This window comes from Alosa pseudoharengus, unplaced genomic scaffold, assembly GCF_046254945.1.
Source record: "Alosa pseudoharengus isolate Yale_2024_CS ecotype anadromous, Long Island Sound unplaced genomic scaffold, YU_APseudo_1.1 YU_APseudo_1.1_scf_23, whole genome shotgun sequence".
Classification (NCBI taxonomy): Eukaryota; Metazoa; Chordata; class Actinopteri; order Clupeiformes; family Clupeidae; genus Alosa; species Alosa pseudoharengus.
Genome location: NW_027468685.1, coordinates 19,470,508 through 19,489,882, shown reverse-complemented (window position 1 = coordinate 19,489,882; position 19,375 = coordinate 19,470,508). Strand labels below are relative to the sequence as shown.

The window sequence follows — 19,375 nt, the reverse complement described above, 5'->3', positions numbered from 1 at the left end:
AAGTGTGCCGTGGCACAAATAAGGTTGAAAAACACTGACATAGTGGATACGTGCAGTCCTGGACTGACACCAGTCACACCTTACGCCTTGTAACTCCAGTTTTAAACTAACCTTGGATGCACCTTTGATGGCATGGATTGTTACTTTGCTGTGTTTAAATCTGATAGCAGGAGGGATGTCAACATTGTATGCAATTTTGAGCCTAACTCCCCGTGGGTTGTTTCAAATTTTGTACTATTTTGGCTTTTTGAGTTTTTAAGTGGGCCCTTTAAACTGTCCAAGTTTTATCAAAATCGGTGACGTAGCATGTATCACCCCCGCCTGGTCCTCTCATGGACACACTCTTAAATACTCCTAAACTGGGCTGGTGTGTTTTGTCGAGTTCAAAGACAAAAGCAGTGTTTGACATGTGATGCTGTCTTTTAAGAAACGTTCAGTGGCCTGATCAGTAGGCTATTCTGTGTCTACAGGGTAGGCCTACAGTTTAACACGTAGCCTAATGTGAACACTGTTCACACAACTTTATTGGTTGGTTAAACACACTAGCACAATGCCACAATCTAAGTATCCTAGGCTGCAGGTTAAAACATTTCAAACCAATTTTACAAATTAAAGCCTAGTCTACCCTATTACAGGTATGTTAGTCTGAAATAGCTCAAGTGTGTCTCAAGCGAGTTTATTACCTGGTTTGGTCCAACAAATATTCAGACTTCCTGGAATCTTTCAGATTAAGGGTCTGGCCATGAGTAATGAAAATGGCCCAATTCGAGGGGCGGCACCAAGCATGCATTTGAAACTCTCACTCCACGCAGTTGGATAACGCTACGACCAATCACAACAATTCACGGTGTGACGTATCCAGTTCTTGCAAAGGAACGATTTGAGGGCGATTTTCTGCTCCTCTTTTAGTTGAAAAGCCAAATCTAAATCCTTTATTGTAGCGGCCAAAGCCGTTTCAAACAACTGGTGTTCATCGGTAGCTATCTTGCAATGTTTTCTAGATGATTCCGGACGTCGCAGCACCGTCATCAGTGCAGCTCGCCTTTGTCCCGCCTACACCGATTTGATTGGTCCCTCTCGCTCGAGAGGTAGAAGAAATTTGGATCATTGCCACAGACAGTAAAAGAAATGGACGAACAGACTCCGTCGTTTTCAATGGGAGGGCACTGAGTCAAATAGAACGATTTTTCAGTTGGTCCCCCCAGTACTGCGCAGACTCGCACTTAACTTCGTGACGTTAGCCATCGAACTGAATCTTGTAACTCATATGATAGATACACAGAAATTCTTCTCACACTTCCTTCGCCTTCAAAATCATCAAAGTTAAACATTTATTTATGTATTATTATTAATATCATCCTCACCAAGTCGTGTTAATGTTGAAGCTACCACACATGATCATCTTCAAAAACAGTCATGCTAAAACAAAACAAAAAAGTTATAGCCTTGAAGCTAATCTTCTTTCCACTTTTCCGACCTACGGTCAATCCATCTAAAACCTCTGAAATTATTAGTGCCGTTTTTTTAAAAAAAAAAAGGTTTACTTTTTTAGTATTATTAGGTTGCCTCTGTGTAATGCTTTACCTTAACATACGGTCGTGTATGTTAGGTTTTGTTTATGAGTTACCGTCATAGACAGTAAGGTGGACTGAGCCTCTTATCCAAACAATACGGTTATCTCCCTATGGCGCGAAAGAGAGATTACGTCAAAGCTAGCTTCCCTCCAACCGAACAAGCTAACCATTCTTCTTACGGGTAACCAACGTTACGGACGAGGTAGTGGAGTCTGTTTTGCCTTTGTAGTGTTTATGTAGATAACACAGAAGCTACAATGTCGGCACAGGATATATGTTATATGAAGTTATGGTATTTCAAAAAAATCATAGAATGAATGTACTTCTATGGGAGTTAGCAGAGAGGTGGTCCCTCCAGCCTACGTCGATTCTTCTACTTCCGGGAATTCGCCTGCCCCCTTGATCATTGCTCGTGGCCAGAGTATCTTGCGGGCACAATTCAAATTGTGCTCTCGCGAGAACTCTGGATTTCCAGGGTAGCACATCAGTGGCATCTTCTAAAAAGGGGCTGCACCTGCTGACACAAAAGTGGAGCCACCAAGGGGGCAGGCGAATTCCCGGAAGTAGAAGCATCGATGTAGCGGTGGTTATCAACTCTCTGCTAACCCCATAGAACGCCCATCCATTTAGGATTTTTTTGAACTCCCATAACTTCATATAACATATATCATGTGCCGATATTTTAGCTTCTGTGTTATCTACATAAACAATAAAAGGCAAAACAAGACTCGACTACCTCGTACGTAACGTTAGGTTCCCGTAAGAAGAATGTTTAGCATGTCCGGTTGAAGGGAAGCTAACGCACTGAAGGGAGATAACCGTATTGTTTAGATAAGAAGCGTAGTCCAGCCAGCACGGAAACTCGTGAACAAAGCTATGTAGCCTACAATAGCATTGTAGCCTATGTTAAGGTAAAACATAGAGGCAAGTAAACCTAATGGAAAAAACGGTAGTTTTACCGTTAGGTAGTCTAACGTTAATCATTTCAGAGGTTTTCGATGGATTGACGTAGGTCAGAAAAATGGAAAGAAGATTAGCCTCAAGGCTATAACTTTTTTGTTTTGTTTTACCATGACTGTTTTTGAAGATGATCATGTGTGGTAGTTTCAACATTAACACGACTTGATATCACTTGTGAGGATGATATTAATAATAATACATAAATAAATGTTTAACTTTGATGACTTTGAAGGCGAAGGAAGTGTGAGAAGAATTTCTGTGTAGCCTATCTATCATATGAGTTACAAGATTCAGTTCGATGGCTAACGTCACGAAGTTAAGTGCGAGTCTGCGCAGTACTGGGGGGACCAACTGAAAAATGACTCAGTACCCTCCCATTGAGAACGACGGAGTCTGTTCGTCCATTTCTTTTACTGTCTATGGGAGCCGCACGCTCCGTGAGCTGGACATCACCAACCATGCTTTCTCTGAGGAGGACCTGGAGATCGCCATTGGTAACCTGGCCCTTGGTGAGGGTGTGGAAGGCCTGCGTTCACTGAACCTCAGTGGGACCAAAGTCACTTCACAGGCCCTCAGGTACACCACAGCCACACACAGAAACCTGTAATCCTCTAAGGGACCGTTCGTTATTTATAAACGGGGTCACCGGAGGAAAATAGGGGAGGGTCATGTCTTTTTATTCTTTGTTGAGGGGAGGGTCACCTAACTTTTTTTTGTCTAGGAGGGAGGGTCACCCATCTTTTGTATTAATGAAAACAGCAAAAAATCAAAGTGGCTTGTTTGATTGTTGATTTCTGTCGCCATATAACGTTCTCTTTCGTTCCATAGCTCTGTCAACATTGAACAATGAAAATAAGGGAGATTTCCCGGGTTTCTCACGCAAAATACGGAAAATGTCAACATTCGTCCCCATTAACGTTGGAAGGGTTGGAGCAACAAAGTACCCTACTTTATTCACGCCTAACAGCCTATGTCCATTTGGTCAACTTTATCCAGCCCTAAAAAAGCTAAATTTAACTTTGGTTTACTTGTAATTTACCGTGTAGCCTAACTTTAAACAGTGTGCATGCTTAACATAAAGCATACTTGTGCTTCATTCATCCACACATCCAGCTCTAACGTTTTGACAAGCATTTCTACCAATTGACCTTGTTCCTGCCCATCTCTAGCTTTGCTGTCTCCATCCTTTCTGTTTTTGTTGTTTGCAAAAAAATATATAGTATTTATTGGTAACCAGCAACAAGTGCAATTTGTTAATTGCTGTCATTCTCTCTCCTGCCAACATGTTACGTTCCAAGTAGCAGTGCGTAATTCTGCTTCATAATACATTTAGTCATATAAATAGCCAGTTTATGGTCTACATTGTAGTAAGTTATGGTAGGCCAACTTGGAGTAAATATACAGGGGGAATTCTTTGTCTAGCTGAGTAGCCTGGCAGGTAGGCATAGGTAGGCATAGCCTACGGCCGAACACTGCAAGCGCTAATGAATCGTGCTCTCACGACAACCACGTCGTTAACTTAAATAGGCCTAGGTTAACATCACTCTGAGTTCGCATTCAAGCAAGCAAAACAATTATTTGAATACATCTGTTTCACTGGAAGGGCAAGGGGTAACAAGACAACACAGAGACAGGCCAGAATGCAGGACTAATGTAATGAGAGCAGGGCTCGAATTATCTTTTTGTCTTTAAGGGGGTCTCTCTACCTCATAAAAAGTTGGCACACCCCGCGCATAGCCTAACAAGGCGATACAATGAAATAGCCTAAGCGCAAGTGGCGCTTTTGCGCAGTACAGTATATGCGCAGTAGGCCTAGGCGACACACGCACACAACAGACATAGATTTTTCATAGAAATTGATTACTTTTAATTAATTTCAACATATTATTGATTGTAATAGTCCATATCTCATTTCAATTTCACAATACAAAGAAATAGACTAAACGATTTAGTCTGTGCCATTCTCAATTTTTACAACGTAACTCATTTAGGAAACCAGACCACCGTCTCAGATAGGCTATCCTCAGTGTCAAACACAATAATGCATGTAGTGTAACTTATACACAGGGGAAAAAGCACTAACTGGCAGAAATGAATAAAGCCAGCCAAACTATGTTCTAGTAGGCTAATGCAGTGTTTTTCAACCTTTTTTGTGCCACGGCACACTTTTGATACTTAAAATGTCCCACGGCACACTAACATCCTGTGTGAAGAAAAAAAAAACATACCATAGCCTAATATTTCAAATAATACACAGATATGGCCTTATTATGGCTTATGCAAGACCTGCTCAATAAAACAAGCGCCCTCTGTTTCATTTGTAGGTGACTATATCTAATTTAATTGTTGTTATGAACTGGATATGTGATGATTCTGTGAGTACTGGATATGGGGCCCCCGTTGTACAATGCCTGCATACCACAAATAGTGCAATCATACAATCAATGAGAGCATGTGGTTATAAATTCTTTGATGCAACAGTTGCGTTTCTGGACCAGTGAGTGACATTTGGGTAATTTTCTGCGGCACACCTGATGATCTCTCACGGCACACTAGTGTGCCCCGGCACAGTGGTTGAAAAACACTGGGCTAATGCATTGAACCGTGGAAAATTAATAGACGAACAATTTTGGAGTTTGCACTGAGATATTGTCGGGTAGCCTAGCCATTGAATATTCCGACATCAGAGATTGCTAACAGGTGTTTCAAAATAGCTGGGAACTTTCCGGAGCTCTGAATGGCAGAGGATAGATCATCAGACAACACAATCATTGTAGGCTGCATTATGGGCCATAATTTATGGCTTTGTCAATCAACATAGAATAGGTGAAGCGCAAGTTCAACAGCAAACAGGACTTTTCAGCACGTATCAAACCACGTAGGCTAGCCCAATGAACGCCCATGCAAATAGACAAAACACTCACATCAAAACAGGGTGACTTCTTCAGATTTGCGAGTGCTGTCAAATCGATACGGTTTGCTCATATAGTCTAGTGGTGTGGTGGTGAAGTGTCATGCTGCGTTCAAGAGCGTAGTGTAGGTCTAGCCTATATTTTAATTTAACGTCTTTAATGGTAAGAGATCGCACAGGGATGGATAATGAGCGGTTGTTTAAGATTAAATTACAATGCCAGACACCTTCAGATATGAGAGACCCCCTCAGGTTTTTGACTTTGTTGCTTTCATGGGAGCTCGGCTCCCTCTGGCTCCCACGTAATTCGAGCCCTGAATGAGAGTAGCTATTACAGTAATATGGGATATTCTACGGGAAAATATTAAAACGGCAAAACAGCGGGGAAACGTTAAAATGATAAACCCGGAAAAAGTTGGCATGTTAGGTATTTTTCGGTCCCTGTGATTATTTGTGAAATTGTGCAAACGGACTTTTCAAGTCATTTGAGAAGGAAGGAGTGTAGCAAGCTCCCAAATTGACGCTCGTCTAAGAAATTGAGTTTTGGATAATGTTCAGCTTCGGCAGCTTTACAATGACTGAGGAAGCCTAGAGACGAGTCCATAGCAACAAGTTCATGTGTTGAATTTGTTATTACCCAGTGTGCTTTGTTGAATGGTCTCAATGCTTTATTGTTTTATTTCATGTGAATACTTACTAGAGGAGTAACTTTTCAAGTAGGCTAATGCAGTTGCAAGAAGTGTGCATTTAGTTTCTATAGCTGCTCCCAAACTTATTCTTCCGGTCAGATTAAAACGTACGCTTCAACTGATGTTTGGCGTTTCTTTTATTGCATTTCTTCGCAACTTAAGCTCATTCAATCACCATCAAACACCTTCAAACACCGTGAAAAACTGAAATAAAATACATAATACATTCTCACATGAGCATATTGTACATAAGCATGTTCTTAAGAGTCCATGAGTAAACATTCATCTTGCTCACGTATTAAACTAGTATTAATGGCCTTAGAAAACATTGCACTATTATATTACAATACACTCATGAAACAACATCACAAACAAACATACCGTGTGTGCTTTCTGAGTTGCTCTCACGATAACTGTTTACTCTTCCACTCTTTCTTTGGCACACCTAACTCCGTGTGCAGCGTGACACCAAAAGGACTTCATGCTCATTTCGCACTGCTATTAGTTAGGCTGATCACATGACCACAGTAACTTAAAGGAGAATTCCGGTGTGATTTTGACCTAAAGTGTTTTGAAACATGATACCGAGTGTGAACGTATGTCTCATAGCCCATCTCGGCTTGTCCCCTGCACTCCGAAATCTGGCGCTAGTTAGCCGATGCTACCAACAAGGCGGTCAATGGTGGTGCCTCGGCATCGGCATAGCCATGCAAATAAATCACTGTTTTACACCATTTACGAGGCTCAATGTATCTCCACACTTCATTGGTAGACTTCTGAGGGCCCTGACATTTAAAGCGAGACATTGAGAACTTTGAAAAAGCACTGGTAGTTTACTTACAAGACGATTTATACAGACAGTACCTTCACGAAGTTTAGCGTTTGCAGCCATCTTGAATTTAGTCACGATAAGTCGAGCTATGAGTAAGAATGAACAGGTATGATAAGGGATCAGATTCCAAAAATAATTCTGTGGAAATGCATGGATTACAGTTTCTTCCAGTAGCAGCAACTGGAATCCATGCATTTCCACGGAATTATTTTTGGAATCTGATCCCTTATCATACCTGTTCATTCTTACTCGTCGCTCGACTTATCGTGACTAAATTCAAGATGGCTGCAAACGCTAAACTTCGAGAAGATACTGTCTGTATAAATCGTCTTGTAAGTAAACTACCAGTGCTTTTTCGAAGTTCTCAATGTCTCGTTTTAAATGTCAGGGCCCTTGGAAGTCTACCGATGAAGTGTGGAGATACATTGAGCCTCGTAAATGGTGTAAAACAGTGATTTATTTGCATGGCTATGCCGATGCCGAGGCACCACCATTGACCGCCTTGTTGGTAGCATCGGCTAACTAGCACCAGATTTCGGAGTGCAGGGGACAAGCCGAGATGGGCTATGAGACATACGTTCACACTTGGTATCATGTTTCAAAACACTTTAGGTCAAAATCACACCGGAATTCTCCTTTAAATGAAATGCAGCTAACTAGTTTGACCTGTAGGTGCCACTATTTTGCAACTCTTGTAAACCAAACTCACATAGGCAAATTATTATTAATATTTACATTACATTATTGTAAAAACAAATAACATAACAAACAAGTATTTTAAAGAGTTTAAGAAAGAAAAAGAAATGTGTTCTCAGCGACAGCTACACCGCCACCAAAATTACAAAGATTTATGTTGACAAATTCTAAATAAACTGAATAAATCATGTAATTTTCCTAAACATTTAGCAACTAATTTTTGACTCTTGTTTTTGAACAGGTTAGTCTAAAAGTTTAATATTTCACTGTTTTAATATTTTAGGATACTAGTCTATGAATTCTGCTCAACTAGCACCACTAATTTTTGAACTGGACGCTCAAGCAAAGAAGGCTGCGTTAAGAGCTCACCTTTCTTTCCTAAATAACTTTGTCCTATTTTAATTTTTACCTTACGCACAAGACCATCACCATCTGCCCTTGCCTCAACAACCCTGGCAAGCTTCCACTCATTTCTGGGAATATTGTCATCCTTGACAATAACAACATCCCCAACTTGCACATTTCTTCTGGGCACATGCCACTGTTGTCTGAGGCTAATGCTGACCAGGTATTCCTTGCGCCACCTGCTCCAGAATTGTTCCGAGAGGTACTGCACTCTACGCCACCTCTTCTTGGCATACAAATCTTCTTGGACAAATTTGCCTGGAGGCGGGAGGGGCACAATGGACTTCATCGTGAGCAAATGGTTAGGTGTCAAAGGTTCAACACTTTTAGGATCATTGATTGAGTTTGTTGTGAGAGGACGACTGTTAACAATTGACATAGCTTCATAAAAGAATGTCCTCAAAGAGGTGTCATCCAGTCTCCCTTTAGCCTGTAACAGAACAGAACTCATCACGCTCCTAACTGTCCGTATTTGGCGTTCCCAAATGCCTCCCATGTGGCTTGCTTCAGGAACATTCATCAGAAAGTCACATTGCTTCCTTGCAAGGTAAGTAGAAATCCTTTCTTTGTCAAGTTCCATTAGACCTCTCTCCAACTCATTCTTTGCTCCAAGGAAATTGGTACCTTGGTCAGATCGGATTTGTCTTACTGCTCCTCTAATTGCTATGAAGCATCTGAAAGCATTCAAAAATGCATCTGTTGTGAGATCCTCCAACAATTCTAAGTGGATGGCCCTGCAGCTTAGACATGTGAACAACAGACCATACCGCTTGTATTCTTTTCGACCTTGTTTTGTATAGAAGGGGCCGAAACAGTCAATTCCGGTGTACAAGAATGGAGGAGATGGATCTACTCGGTCAACAGGTAAGTCTGCCATACGCTGTTCTTCAGTCCGTCCACGCAGTGACAGTTTGTGACAGTGGTCAAGTATAAGCTGTGTGACAATGCCTTCCTTAGGAAGGATCACTGGATGTTTCAACTCAACTGATGCAGAGGACATTCTCAACCTGCCACCAACCCTGAGCAATCCATTCTCAATGATAGGGTCAAGTTGATACATGTTGTAGGTTTTTGGTAGCTTTGTGGATTTCTGACTAAACAATTTCAGCTCCTTTTCAAAGGCTTCTCTTTGTGCTGCTCTGATGAGCACAAGAGCGGCTTCTCTTCGTTCCTCTACACTAATGGGTCCAGACCTGTCTTTATGCGCCAGTCTCTGAATCCGAGCAATAACATTAAGGGCTGTATTCCAATCTGAGAGTCTTGACAGCCTGTGGAGGAAGCTCTCTCTTTCGACAGCATCTGTCTTCATGACTTTGACCTCTGGGTCACCTACAAGAAGCTCTGGGGATCTTTGGTTGAAAACTATTTCTTGTTCCCATAAGAACTTTGGTCCTCTGAGCCAATTTGATTCTATTAGGTCTGCCACCTTGAGACCCCTAGATGCGTGGTCTGCGGGATTCTGGCTTGTTTCAATGTAGAACCACTGACTAGGATCAGTAGTGTCTCTTATTTTCTGGACGCGATTTGCTACAAAAACATGAAAGCGTCGGGCATCATTCTTGATGTACCCGAGCACCACCTGTGAATCTGTCCAGAAAAACTCCTGATCTATTTTTAGCTCCAGCTCATCTCTAAGGATGTTACTCACGGCAGCAGAGACTGTAGCTGCAGAGAGCGTGGAATGCTGACCACCCTTGTGGGTGCCACTCTGGCCTTACCCATGACTAATGCACAATGCACTTGCTCATCAGCAATAATCCTGATATATGAACATTGCCCATAGCCATTGTTGCTGGCATCTGAAAAATGATGCAGCTCAATTTTTTGTATTGTGCTGAGGTGATCAGGAATGAAGCATCTTGGTATTTGAATTTTCTTAAGATTCTCTAGATCATGGAGCCATGTTTCCCACTTTGGCTTTAGTTCAAGGGGAACAGGTTCATCCCATCCTACACCTCGTTTGCACATCTCTTGCAGCACTCTTTTCCCAATCAAGATGTAGGGAGAGAGAAATCCTAACGGGTCGTAAACACTAGCTACCGTTGATAGAATTCCTCGCCGGGTGGCTGCCTTTTCATTGAGGACGACATTGAATGAAAATGCATCCGTCTCTATGTTCCACTTCACTCCAAGCACACTCTGCATTGGAAGCTCACTGTAGTTCAGGTCCATATCTTTCACTCCACTTGCACGTTCACTCTCTGGAATTGCATCCAAGACCTTCCTGTTGTTAGAGACAAATTTGTGTAAGCGCAGCTGTCCCTTACTACAGACTTTTCGTGCTTCATTCACAAGCTGGTTGGCTCTTTGAACCGAATCGACACTGATAAGCCCATCATCCACATAGAAATTTTTCCGAATGAAGACTGCAGCCAATGGGTAATCATTCTCATATTTGCTGGCGAGGTATTTCATGCCATAGTTAGCACATCCAGGCGATGATGCTGCTCCAAATATGTGAACTCGCATTCGGTATTCTTTGGGCTCTCTTGCTGTGTTCCCATTTTCCCACCACAGGAACCTCAAGAAATCCCGATCTTCTGGGGTTACGTGGAAGCGGTGAAACATCTTCTCAACATCGCAATTAATCGCGATCTGATGCTGGCGAAATCTACACAGCACTCCAGTCAGAGTATTTGTTAGATCAGGTCCTGTGAGGAGGTGGTCATTCAGAGAGGTGCCTTCACATTTGGCAGAGCAGTCAAATACGACCCTAATCTTCTCAGGCTTCCTAGGATGATACACCCCATGGTGTGGAATGTACCATGTGTTGTCTTCCTTTGGGGTAGCATTTGTTTCCTCTGCATCACCATCTCTAAAGACACTGTCCATGAATTTAATGTAATCTTCCTTGTACTTGGGACTCTTTTCCATTTTTCTTTTTAAATGTTTCAATCTGACTGTAGCCAGCTGCTTGTTGTTAGGAAGCTGAGGACGCTCTCTAAATGGTAGAGGCATCTACAGATGTCCCTCTTCATTATGTTGGATTTTCCCATTTAAAAGATGCAGAAATTGAATGTCATCTTGGGATATTGTCTTTTCTCTAGGATTTGTGTCAAGAAAATCTCTCTCTAGTGCTTTGATCACAGAGGCAGGTGTGATAGGTGGCAGTTCTTTCACAGAGATGCGATGGCAGAACCCTTGGTCATCCCTTGTGTCAGTGCAAGGCATTTTGGCTCCAAATATACTCCAGCCTAAATCTGTCTTGACTGCATAAGGTTCATACTCTTCCCCTGATATCACTGCTTTTGGTTTCAAAGCCCTTGCACAGTCATAGCCAATCAGAAGTCCTACGGGACAATTCAACAGATCTGGCATCTCTTCAGCTATGCTGAGAAGGTGAGTCCACCCTGCTGCTGTTTCACGAGTGGGAATGCTGTTCTTCTCTAGTGGGATGTATTCTTGAGTGTATGCTGGTGGTAGCTCAATGTACTCTTGTAAATTTTACCCTCTCACCTTCAGTCCAACAACTCTGTGACAATTCACTATTGAACTCTTGTCAGTCATTGTTGACAACTTCAGTTTGACAGGTTCTGTGTGTGCTTGAATTTTTCCACAGACATCTTGGTCAATGAAGGTACTGCTACTCTGTGTGTCCAGTAATGCATACACTAAGGCCTCTGGACTATTCTTTGCCACACTAGAAAGCCACACCGGAACAATCATTGAAGTGCGATCACCACTGTCCATTCTCGCGGTGCATAAGGCAATGGAGGAATTGTCCTTTTGTGGTAATGCTTCTAGCTTTTGTCCTACAGGGCGTTCTTCATGAAGTGGAGATGGATGACCGTCTGCATATATTGCAAGTAGGGTTATTTCTGCAATTTTTTGCAACATGTCCTACTCTGAGGCACCCGAAGCACATATTGTTGCTAATGACAAATCTTTTCTTTTCCTCTAGAGGCATAGCTGCAAACTTTTCACATTTATAAATAAAGTGATTTTGTTGACAGCACACACAATCTATTTGTCTTTTGGTTTGAGTGACAGGAGAGTTGGCTGAAAAACTTTCTGATGCACTTGAGTCCTTTGAAGTGAAGCTTGGTCTTTGAGACACCTTTGTTGATGTTGCTAGAGTGCTGGCTTTAAGACGCTTCGGTTCCTTTCCAGTTTTCTCATCTGCTTGTTTTAATGCAAAAAGAGAAGAAACTGGATTGCAAGCAACGCGTGCCTCTTCGGCTACAAAGTCTGAGAACTCCTTAAAGGCAGGATACGGCTTCCCTTCATCTAGTGATTTAGTGACGTACCGGTTCCAACGGGTTGTTGCCCAGTCAGGAAGTTTTTGTAGCAACTTTTGATTTTCTTGACAATCATCTAAAACTTTTAGACCATGTGAACGTAAGGCATTGCATTCTTGCAGGAGATGAGGAAATCGCTAAATTCTCTTAATTTCAGTGATTCCTTTGGTCCAATCTTGGGCCAGCTACTCAGCTTTCCTCTGAATGCTCTTTGAACTATGAATGGGTGGCCATAATGTTTGTTAAGGGCATCCCAAGCCTGTGTGTAGGCCTCCTCATCACTTCTATAAAATGTTCCTTCTAACACAGAAAGTGCTTCTCCACTGATGTATTTTTTCAAGTAATATAGCCTATGAGCTGGGTTTGTGCAACTTGTTTCAATTAAGGCTTTGAAGCAGGTACGCCATTCAGTGAATTTCAGTGGATCTCCTGTAAACATGAATGGCTCTGGTGCTGGAAGTCTAGTCATTGCCAGGGATTCTTTTAACGCTTGAACTAGCGAGGCTTCATTTGATTTTGGTTCCATTTTGCTTTCAGAACAAAAGGGGATTGAAAGGTCTTTGGGATTCTGGGCGCATGGAGTGCTGTTATGCTGCACTGGAAGCTGACTTGAGACTTCATTTTGCACTGCTATTAGTTAGGCTGATCACATGACCACAGTAACTTAAATGAAATGCAGCTAACTAGTTTGACCTGTAGGTGCCACTATTTTGCAACCCTTGTAAACCAAACTCACATAGGCAAATTATTATTAATATTTACATTACATTATTGTAAAAACAAATAACATAACAAACAAGTATTTTAAAGAGTTTAAGAAAGAAAAAGAAATGTGTTCTCAGCGACAGCTACAGTTTCCATGCTTATTGTGTTTCCACAACAATGTTAGTGAGTAAATCTACTGAAATGGCCACCATCTTGGTGAAGTGTGTAAGATCAGAAAGCAGAGGTTGGTTGTAGGACGGTAGCATATGTTGATGTGTTTTCATAGCGCGCAAGAGCGTGGGCGGAAGACATCGACAATTGGCCGGGGAGGGTCATGTCATTATTGAAAATGCTGCTGGAGGGTCGTTGAAAATTATATAACAGGCAGGTGAGGGTCATGCAACTTTTGATCGGAGCACTCAAAATCCCTCCGGTGATCCCGTTTATAAATAACGAACGGTCCCTAATGGGTTTTTTTTGTTATTGTTCCACAGAAACCTCTCAGTGGAACAAAATAGCAGGAAGGAAGCGTGGGTGATGATACGCCAAAACATTCCAGTTAGGCTACTCAGTATCAAATGTGTTGCCGCTTGTCCCCATCACATTGCAAGTTTTTGACGTAGTGGAAATGTAAATAATCTGTCCATAATTATAAAATATACTTTTTATTGTTTAAACGAGTAAATGTTGGAGGTGTGTATCAGATACAGTGGATAGTGTACTTGTTTTTGACGTGGTGGAAATGTAAATAATCTGTCCATAATTATAAAATATACTTTTTGTCGTTTATATGAGTAAATGTTGGAGGTGTGTATCAGATGCAGTGGACAGTGTAAATAACAATGCAAATGTGTTAGACTGTGTATGAGTACACTAACTATTGCCGTCTATCATGCATTTATTGATATTTCTTGTTATTGTTTGTGAGCCATTGACTCTATGTTGAGTACTGTTTTCTTACTTTCTCCACCTCTCCTCCCACCTCCAGATTTAGAGTGTCTGTTCTGGGGCCTCTACTTTAACAGCACATCAGTGGCATCTTCTAAAAAGGGGCTGCACCTGCTGACACAAAAGTGGAGCCGCACGCTCCGTGAGCTGGACATCACCAACCATGCCTTCTCTGAGGAGGACCTGGAGATCACCATTGGTAACCTGGCCCTTGGTGAGGGTGTGGAAGGCCTGCGTTCACTGAACCTCAGTGGGACCAAAGTCACTTCACAGGCCCTCAGGTACACCACAGCCACACACAGAAACCTCTAATCCTCTAATGGGTTTTTTTTTTTGTTATTGTTCCACAGAAACCTCTCAGTGGAACAAAATAGCAGGAAGGAAGCGTGGGTGATGATACGCCAAAACATTCCAGTTACTCAGTATCAAATGTGTTGCCGCTTGTCCCCATCACATTGCAAGTTTTTATAGACATGCTTGCTCATGAGTACAGTAAGATAGCTGTTGCTTTTGAAGCGGAAGAAGAGCACGTAGACATATATAAATCCAACAGCTTGTCTTACTCTAATCAGGTGATGCTGAGATTTGTTATCTGTGTCATAAAGTTTTATACCACAAGTTGTAACTTACTCTCCATTTTTCCTTACCTTAAACCATGTCTGTTCTCAGGTTACTGATTGGCCATGCTGTTGCTCTGGACTACCTAAACCTGTCATCATGCCGCTACCTTTTGAGGGGAATGAAGAAATTGTACCGTGGCCAGGAGAATATACGCCAACTCCTGGACAAACTAGAATAGAGTTTTAGGTAACACGTTTCAGTCACCAACTAATTATACATCCAGTGCTCCTGTAAATGGGTTTATTGGATGTTCTGGATATTGTGGTAAATAATAGGCTAGATCATCAGTATTTGTCATTAAATTGTAATTTAATTGAAAGTGATAAGATGCTACTGATCACTGGTGTTCTCCCATACATCACCTGTCACCTAAACATTAAGTTTTTGTGCTGTACTCTGTCAGTCTTTTTGTACATTATTATTGTTTTTATACTACAGTTTATACTTATGAAATAAACATTCTCAATGCTCAATACATGACGTGACATCCTAGGCTACTGCACCCTTATTTCAAATGTATAATGTAAAGACCGTAAAGATGACAAAAATGAAAATGAAATTCGCCGTTTACAAAATGGGGGACTTACGTGGTTCGCGCAGATCCGATGAGAAAATATTTGTGGGGGTATGGGGTTACTGAGTTTACAAATCACGCGCAGAGGCGAACGCATCTTGATGCGTTCAGAGCCCCAATTAAAACTTGTGTGATCCAACAACAAATGTGAATGCAGCCCCTATGCCGCGGACGCAACGCGAAGCGTCTGAAATGTCAGCTGGAATGTGAGCCCGGCGAGGAGATGCTTATGGATAGGGGCGTGCAGAGACTTTTGAAGGGGCAGGGGCTCAAATTTAAAAAAAGGGCACATGGAACAAAATTTTCAGAAAACGTGTTAACTTTATTTAAAACTTGTCTTTAGTGGGCATCTTTGCACTGCAGAATATCAGGGGCGCAGGAGGCACGGGGGACGTGGGGGATATGTCCCACGCAGTGCTGAAGAGACGGCCGTCGTCCCCCTCACTTTTGAGAAGGGAAAAAAGCCTTATATAGGCCTACGCTAAATAAATAATAGCCTATAGGGTTTGCGCTAACTATGTAAAACTCCCTATTAACAGCATCACATCACTAACCACAGCCAAGACTGCACAATCTCATATTCACTCTATTGGATATCTGAAGCCAGTTTGTCTACTAACAACCATCATTAGATTTGGAGCGGCATACTGGTAGCCTAGGTCATCAAAAGCATAACATTTTCGGTTTGGTTTGGGATCTAATTTACTTTTGGACTGTTTGATTATATTGCTAAAAGTTGGGACTGATGGGCACTGAACTCTGGGAGATATTTGATGGTTCACTGTTATGTTTCATGCAGTTAAAAAAGTGTCAGGATTTCCACCGCTGTTTATTGTGAGACAAGGCAGCCATTCATTGAATAGGGGTTGTGCTGTAATAGAAACCTTTTTGCGTAGCCAAGTAGCCTAAATTGAGTTATTGTTTAATTATGCATGATTTAGTAGGCTACTTTTTATTAAATTCGTAGGCTGGAATGCCTTGAGTCATGCAACAATTGCGTTAAATGTAGTAGGCTTCAGCCTCTGGCAATTAGCTCGAAAGGGGCGGCAAGACAATGAGCTTGAGAACGTGTGTTGGAGACCCATGGTAGGAAAACGACTTTATTAATCCAACCAACAATATAATAAAATATTAAGAAGAGGTGTTATTTCATTGACTTAAATCGAAGCAATGTCTTCTAGTGCTGGTGGACTGATGGCAATTGTTGGTATAGGCAAATATGGGAACCTGCCTTTATTTGTCCGGCTATAAATGGAATCAATCCCGGGCATAATTTGAGGATTTATGGTAGCCTCTCCCCTGCTCAACATGACATTAGCTGTTATGTTTATTGATAACAAACTCAACTAGCCTACTGATCAACTCGTTTTCACTAGCCTAACTATAAAATACAAGTATATAGGCCTACCCAAAGTTTTTGTTCTAAGACATTTATTTCAAACAGAATTTCAAGACACAAATTGGATACTTCAGTTACCTTGGTGCATAAATCCCAGAGAGTAGGCTACCACACCCCAGAGTGATGGGCCTTTCTTACGCGTTCAGTGTGGGGTATAAACAAGCTGTAGCGGTGTCACGTCTGGCTGTCACAGACATGGGGAGCTCTTTGAAGCTTGGGATAATGTGGTACAGTTACTACAGTAACAGTATTTTATTTTACTTCTTATGTAATATATATATTTTTTTTCAATTTTATAAATGCTTTGTTTAATTTCATACCAGCAAACTCAGAAGGGCTGAAAAAGGTGACATATTTCCGAAAGACGCCCCCCTTTATAAAAATCACTGGTGTTGATAGAAAGGGACTGTGGATGTCCATTTTCTGGTCTCTATTCTAGCATGTCTGGTTTATTAGTACCTATTTTCAATCCATTATTATTTGATTTTTTTTGTGAAGAAATACATCTATCCCTCATGTTTATGTTGGTGTCTTTCTGCTCCTCTCGTGTCTACTGAGGCTGCAATGATCACATTCCAACTAAAGGGGCGGGTCTCAGCAATAGGTGCGTTATCAGTCTACTATAGCCTAGGTCTTGCTTGTTTGCGCGCTAATTATCAAGAATTATGATCTATATGCTACACAGAAAACAAACAAATTAAACACCTATCACTGAGCAAGTCAAAATATTTTGCTAGGTCCACTTTCAGATTTGTTGCAAATAGGCCTAACTTTGGAAAGGTCTGCGCTTCCTGAGAACGTCATGTCTAACCATCATCGACACATGGAAAATATAATGCTAAATGAAATAACTCGTGAACTAGCAATAACTTTCCAAGACAATATTAAACTATTAAGCCGAGCTAAATTCACAATCGCACTCAGTGCAGAGTCGTTTTGTTTCGCAAAGCAATTCAAAACGGCCAGCTGCGGGAACGTAAATTTGCGAGTAAACACTTGTTAACCTCACCTCAGCAAGTCTTTCATTTAACCCACCGAGGGCAAGAGAAGTAGCCTAACAATATGATGTTTTACCTTGAGTTTATAGTCAGAGAGAGTGTAGCATGTGGCCCGTGTTTTTTCTTTTTTTCCTTGGTCTTATCGCTGCTGCAGGCCATAGCAGGCAGGCTATGCGTAACAGAAAGTGAGGGAGATAAAGCCCGCCCTCAGAAACAACTTCAAAAATAGCACAAAGAGAGGCCAATCACTTGTCTATAAATCTCGCATGAAATCGACGATAGTCTCACTCCAGACTAATTTGCCCCCACCCCCTTCCCCCTTGTGCATGTGTGTGTGTGTGTGTGTGCTTGCCTGTCTGTATGTGTGCGACTGTGCGCGCGTGCGTGTGTGTGCATGTGCGTGTGTGCACGTGCGCGTGCATGTACTTTATGTGTGCAAATCACAAATGAGTGGGTATGGGTTAGGTTGATGCGGGCTCTTGAGACTAACATACCATAAATATTTTGTCATCTTGGGTGCCACGGTTCAGGTAGGGCTAGTTATTTAGGGGAGTGGCCACCAAGTTTCATGTTCCCTGGTGTTTCAGTAACCCGGGATCACTGACCAAAATCGATGACGGTAAAAGAAAAAAACTAATTTCTTTTTTATATTTTAAATTATGTGTTTTATGTAGTTTGTCGAGGACTGGTTCAGACACGTCACATCCATAACGTGAAACCATCACATCCATAATGCCAGTTTTTCCTACATAATGCATTACGAAAATGACGCATAGTTTCAAAAACACACTTTTTGTGTTCATTCAAGTCTCCTTCATGGTACATATATCATAGTTTCGGCAGTTTCCTTTAAAATTCACAGAGTTTGTAGAAAACCTGTAATCTCTCACAAAAGTGTGTCCATTTCATGTCACATCCATAACGCTGATAAAATGCCTTGTATTCTTAGGATGAAATTGATTATATGAAATTTGAGGATTTCTCAGTATTCAGAGGACAGAGGTTGCAATAAAAGTTATGCAAATTAATTCACTGATACTAATTTTGCCCCCACTCTAAGGCATTTTGTGTACCAATATGAGTCCAATTGTCACATCCATAACGCTGGAACTGCCCTCTAAAGTCCTATGAAATCTTCAAAATGTCTGATAACTTCAGGCACAAAGAAAGAAAGAAAGAAAAAAACTCATCTAGATTAGGCTACTGAGAGGAGAGGAGGGCCAGGCTGAAGCATGTTGCCAAATAGCGCAAGCGGGCCCTTCACACTTTGGCCCAAGCCAAAAAGAAGAAATAAAGGTATTTTTTGTAAAAATTAGTCATTTTGTAGTTTGTTTTCTTTATAAATCTCTGGTTTTAGGGAACTTTATACTCCAAGGAAGCTATGCACTATTGGCAACAATGTCACTCGCTTTGTTTTGCTATGAAACGGCCATTTCCCTCTTCGCGCACCCGTCTCACCTTTTTCAACCCTGACCCGTTTTCATGCCTGTAATATAAATACCTGGCAAAGTTTCATAAAGTAAAGGCACAGCAACGAGAAATGTAACAATTTATTTATAGATAATTATTCTTCCAACAAGAAATATATGTCCTTTATCTGAATGGTTGCCAAGCAACGTCGAGACACAGCTACTTTAACTTTTTAAGTTATAGAACGAAATGCGGTCAAGGTGTATGTTTATCAAAGATTCTATAGTTAACTTTATCAACCGTCTCTGTGTTTATGCATTTTACAACGGCATCGAACGTGATTCAGCCAAGATCACAATCAAGGACCGGAACTATACGTTTTAGAAAATGTAGGCTGAATAAGCAATAAAGGAGG

The 19,375-nt window shown here is 41.4% G+C and overlaps 1 protein-coding gene across 1 annotated transcript; it reads left to right on the top strand.

The window, feature by feature from the left end:
* Window positions 1–13,792: 13,792 nt before the first annotated feature.
* LOC143140155 (F-box/LRR-repeat protein 6-like) lies at window positions 13,793–15,064 on the top strand. The gene is made up of 2 exons (XM_076300975.1): window positions 13,793–14,239; window positions 14,628–15,064. Exons 1-2 carry the CDS (start codon window positions 13,950–13,952, stop codon window positions 14,755–14,757), a joined length of 420 nt encoding a protein of 139 aa, XP_076157090.1. The 5' UTR covers window positions 13,793–13,949; the 3' UTR covers window positions 14,758–15,064.
* Window positions 15,065–19,375: the final 4,311 nt, after the last annotated feature.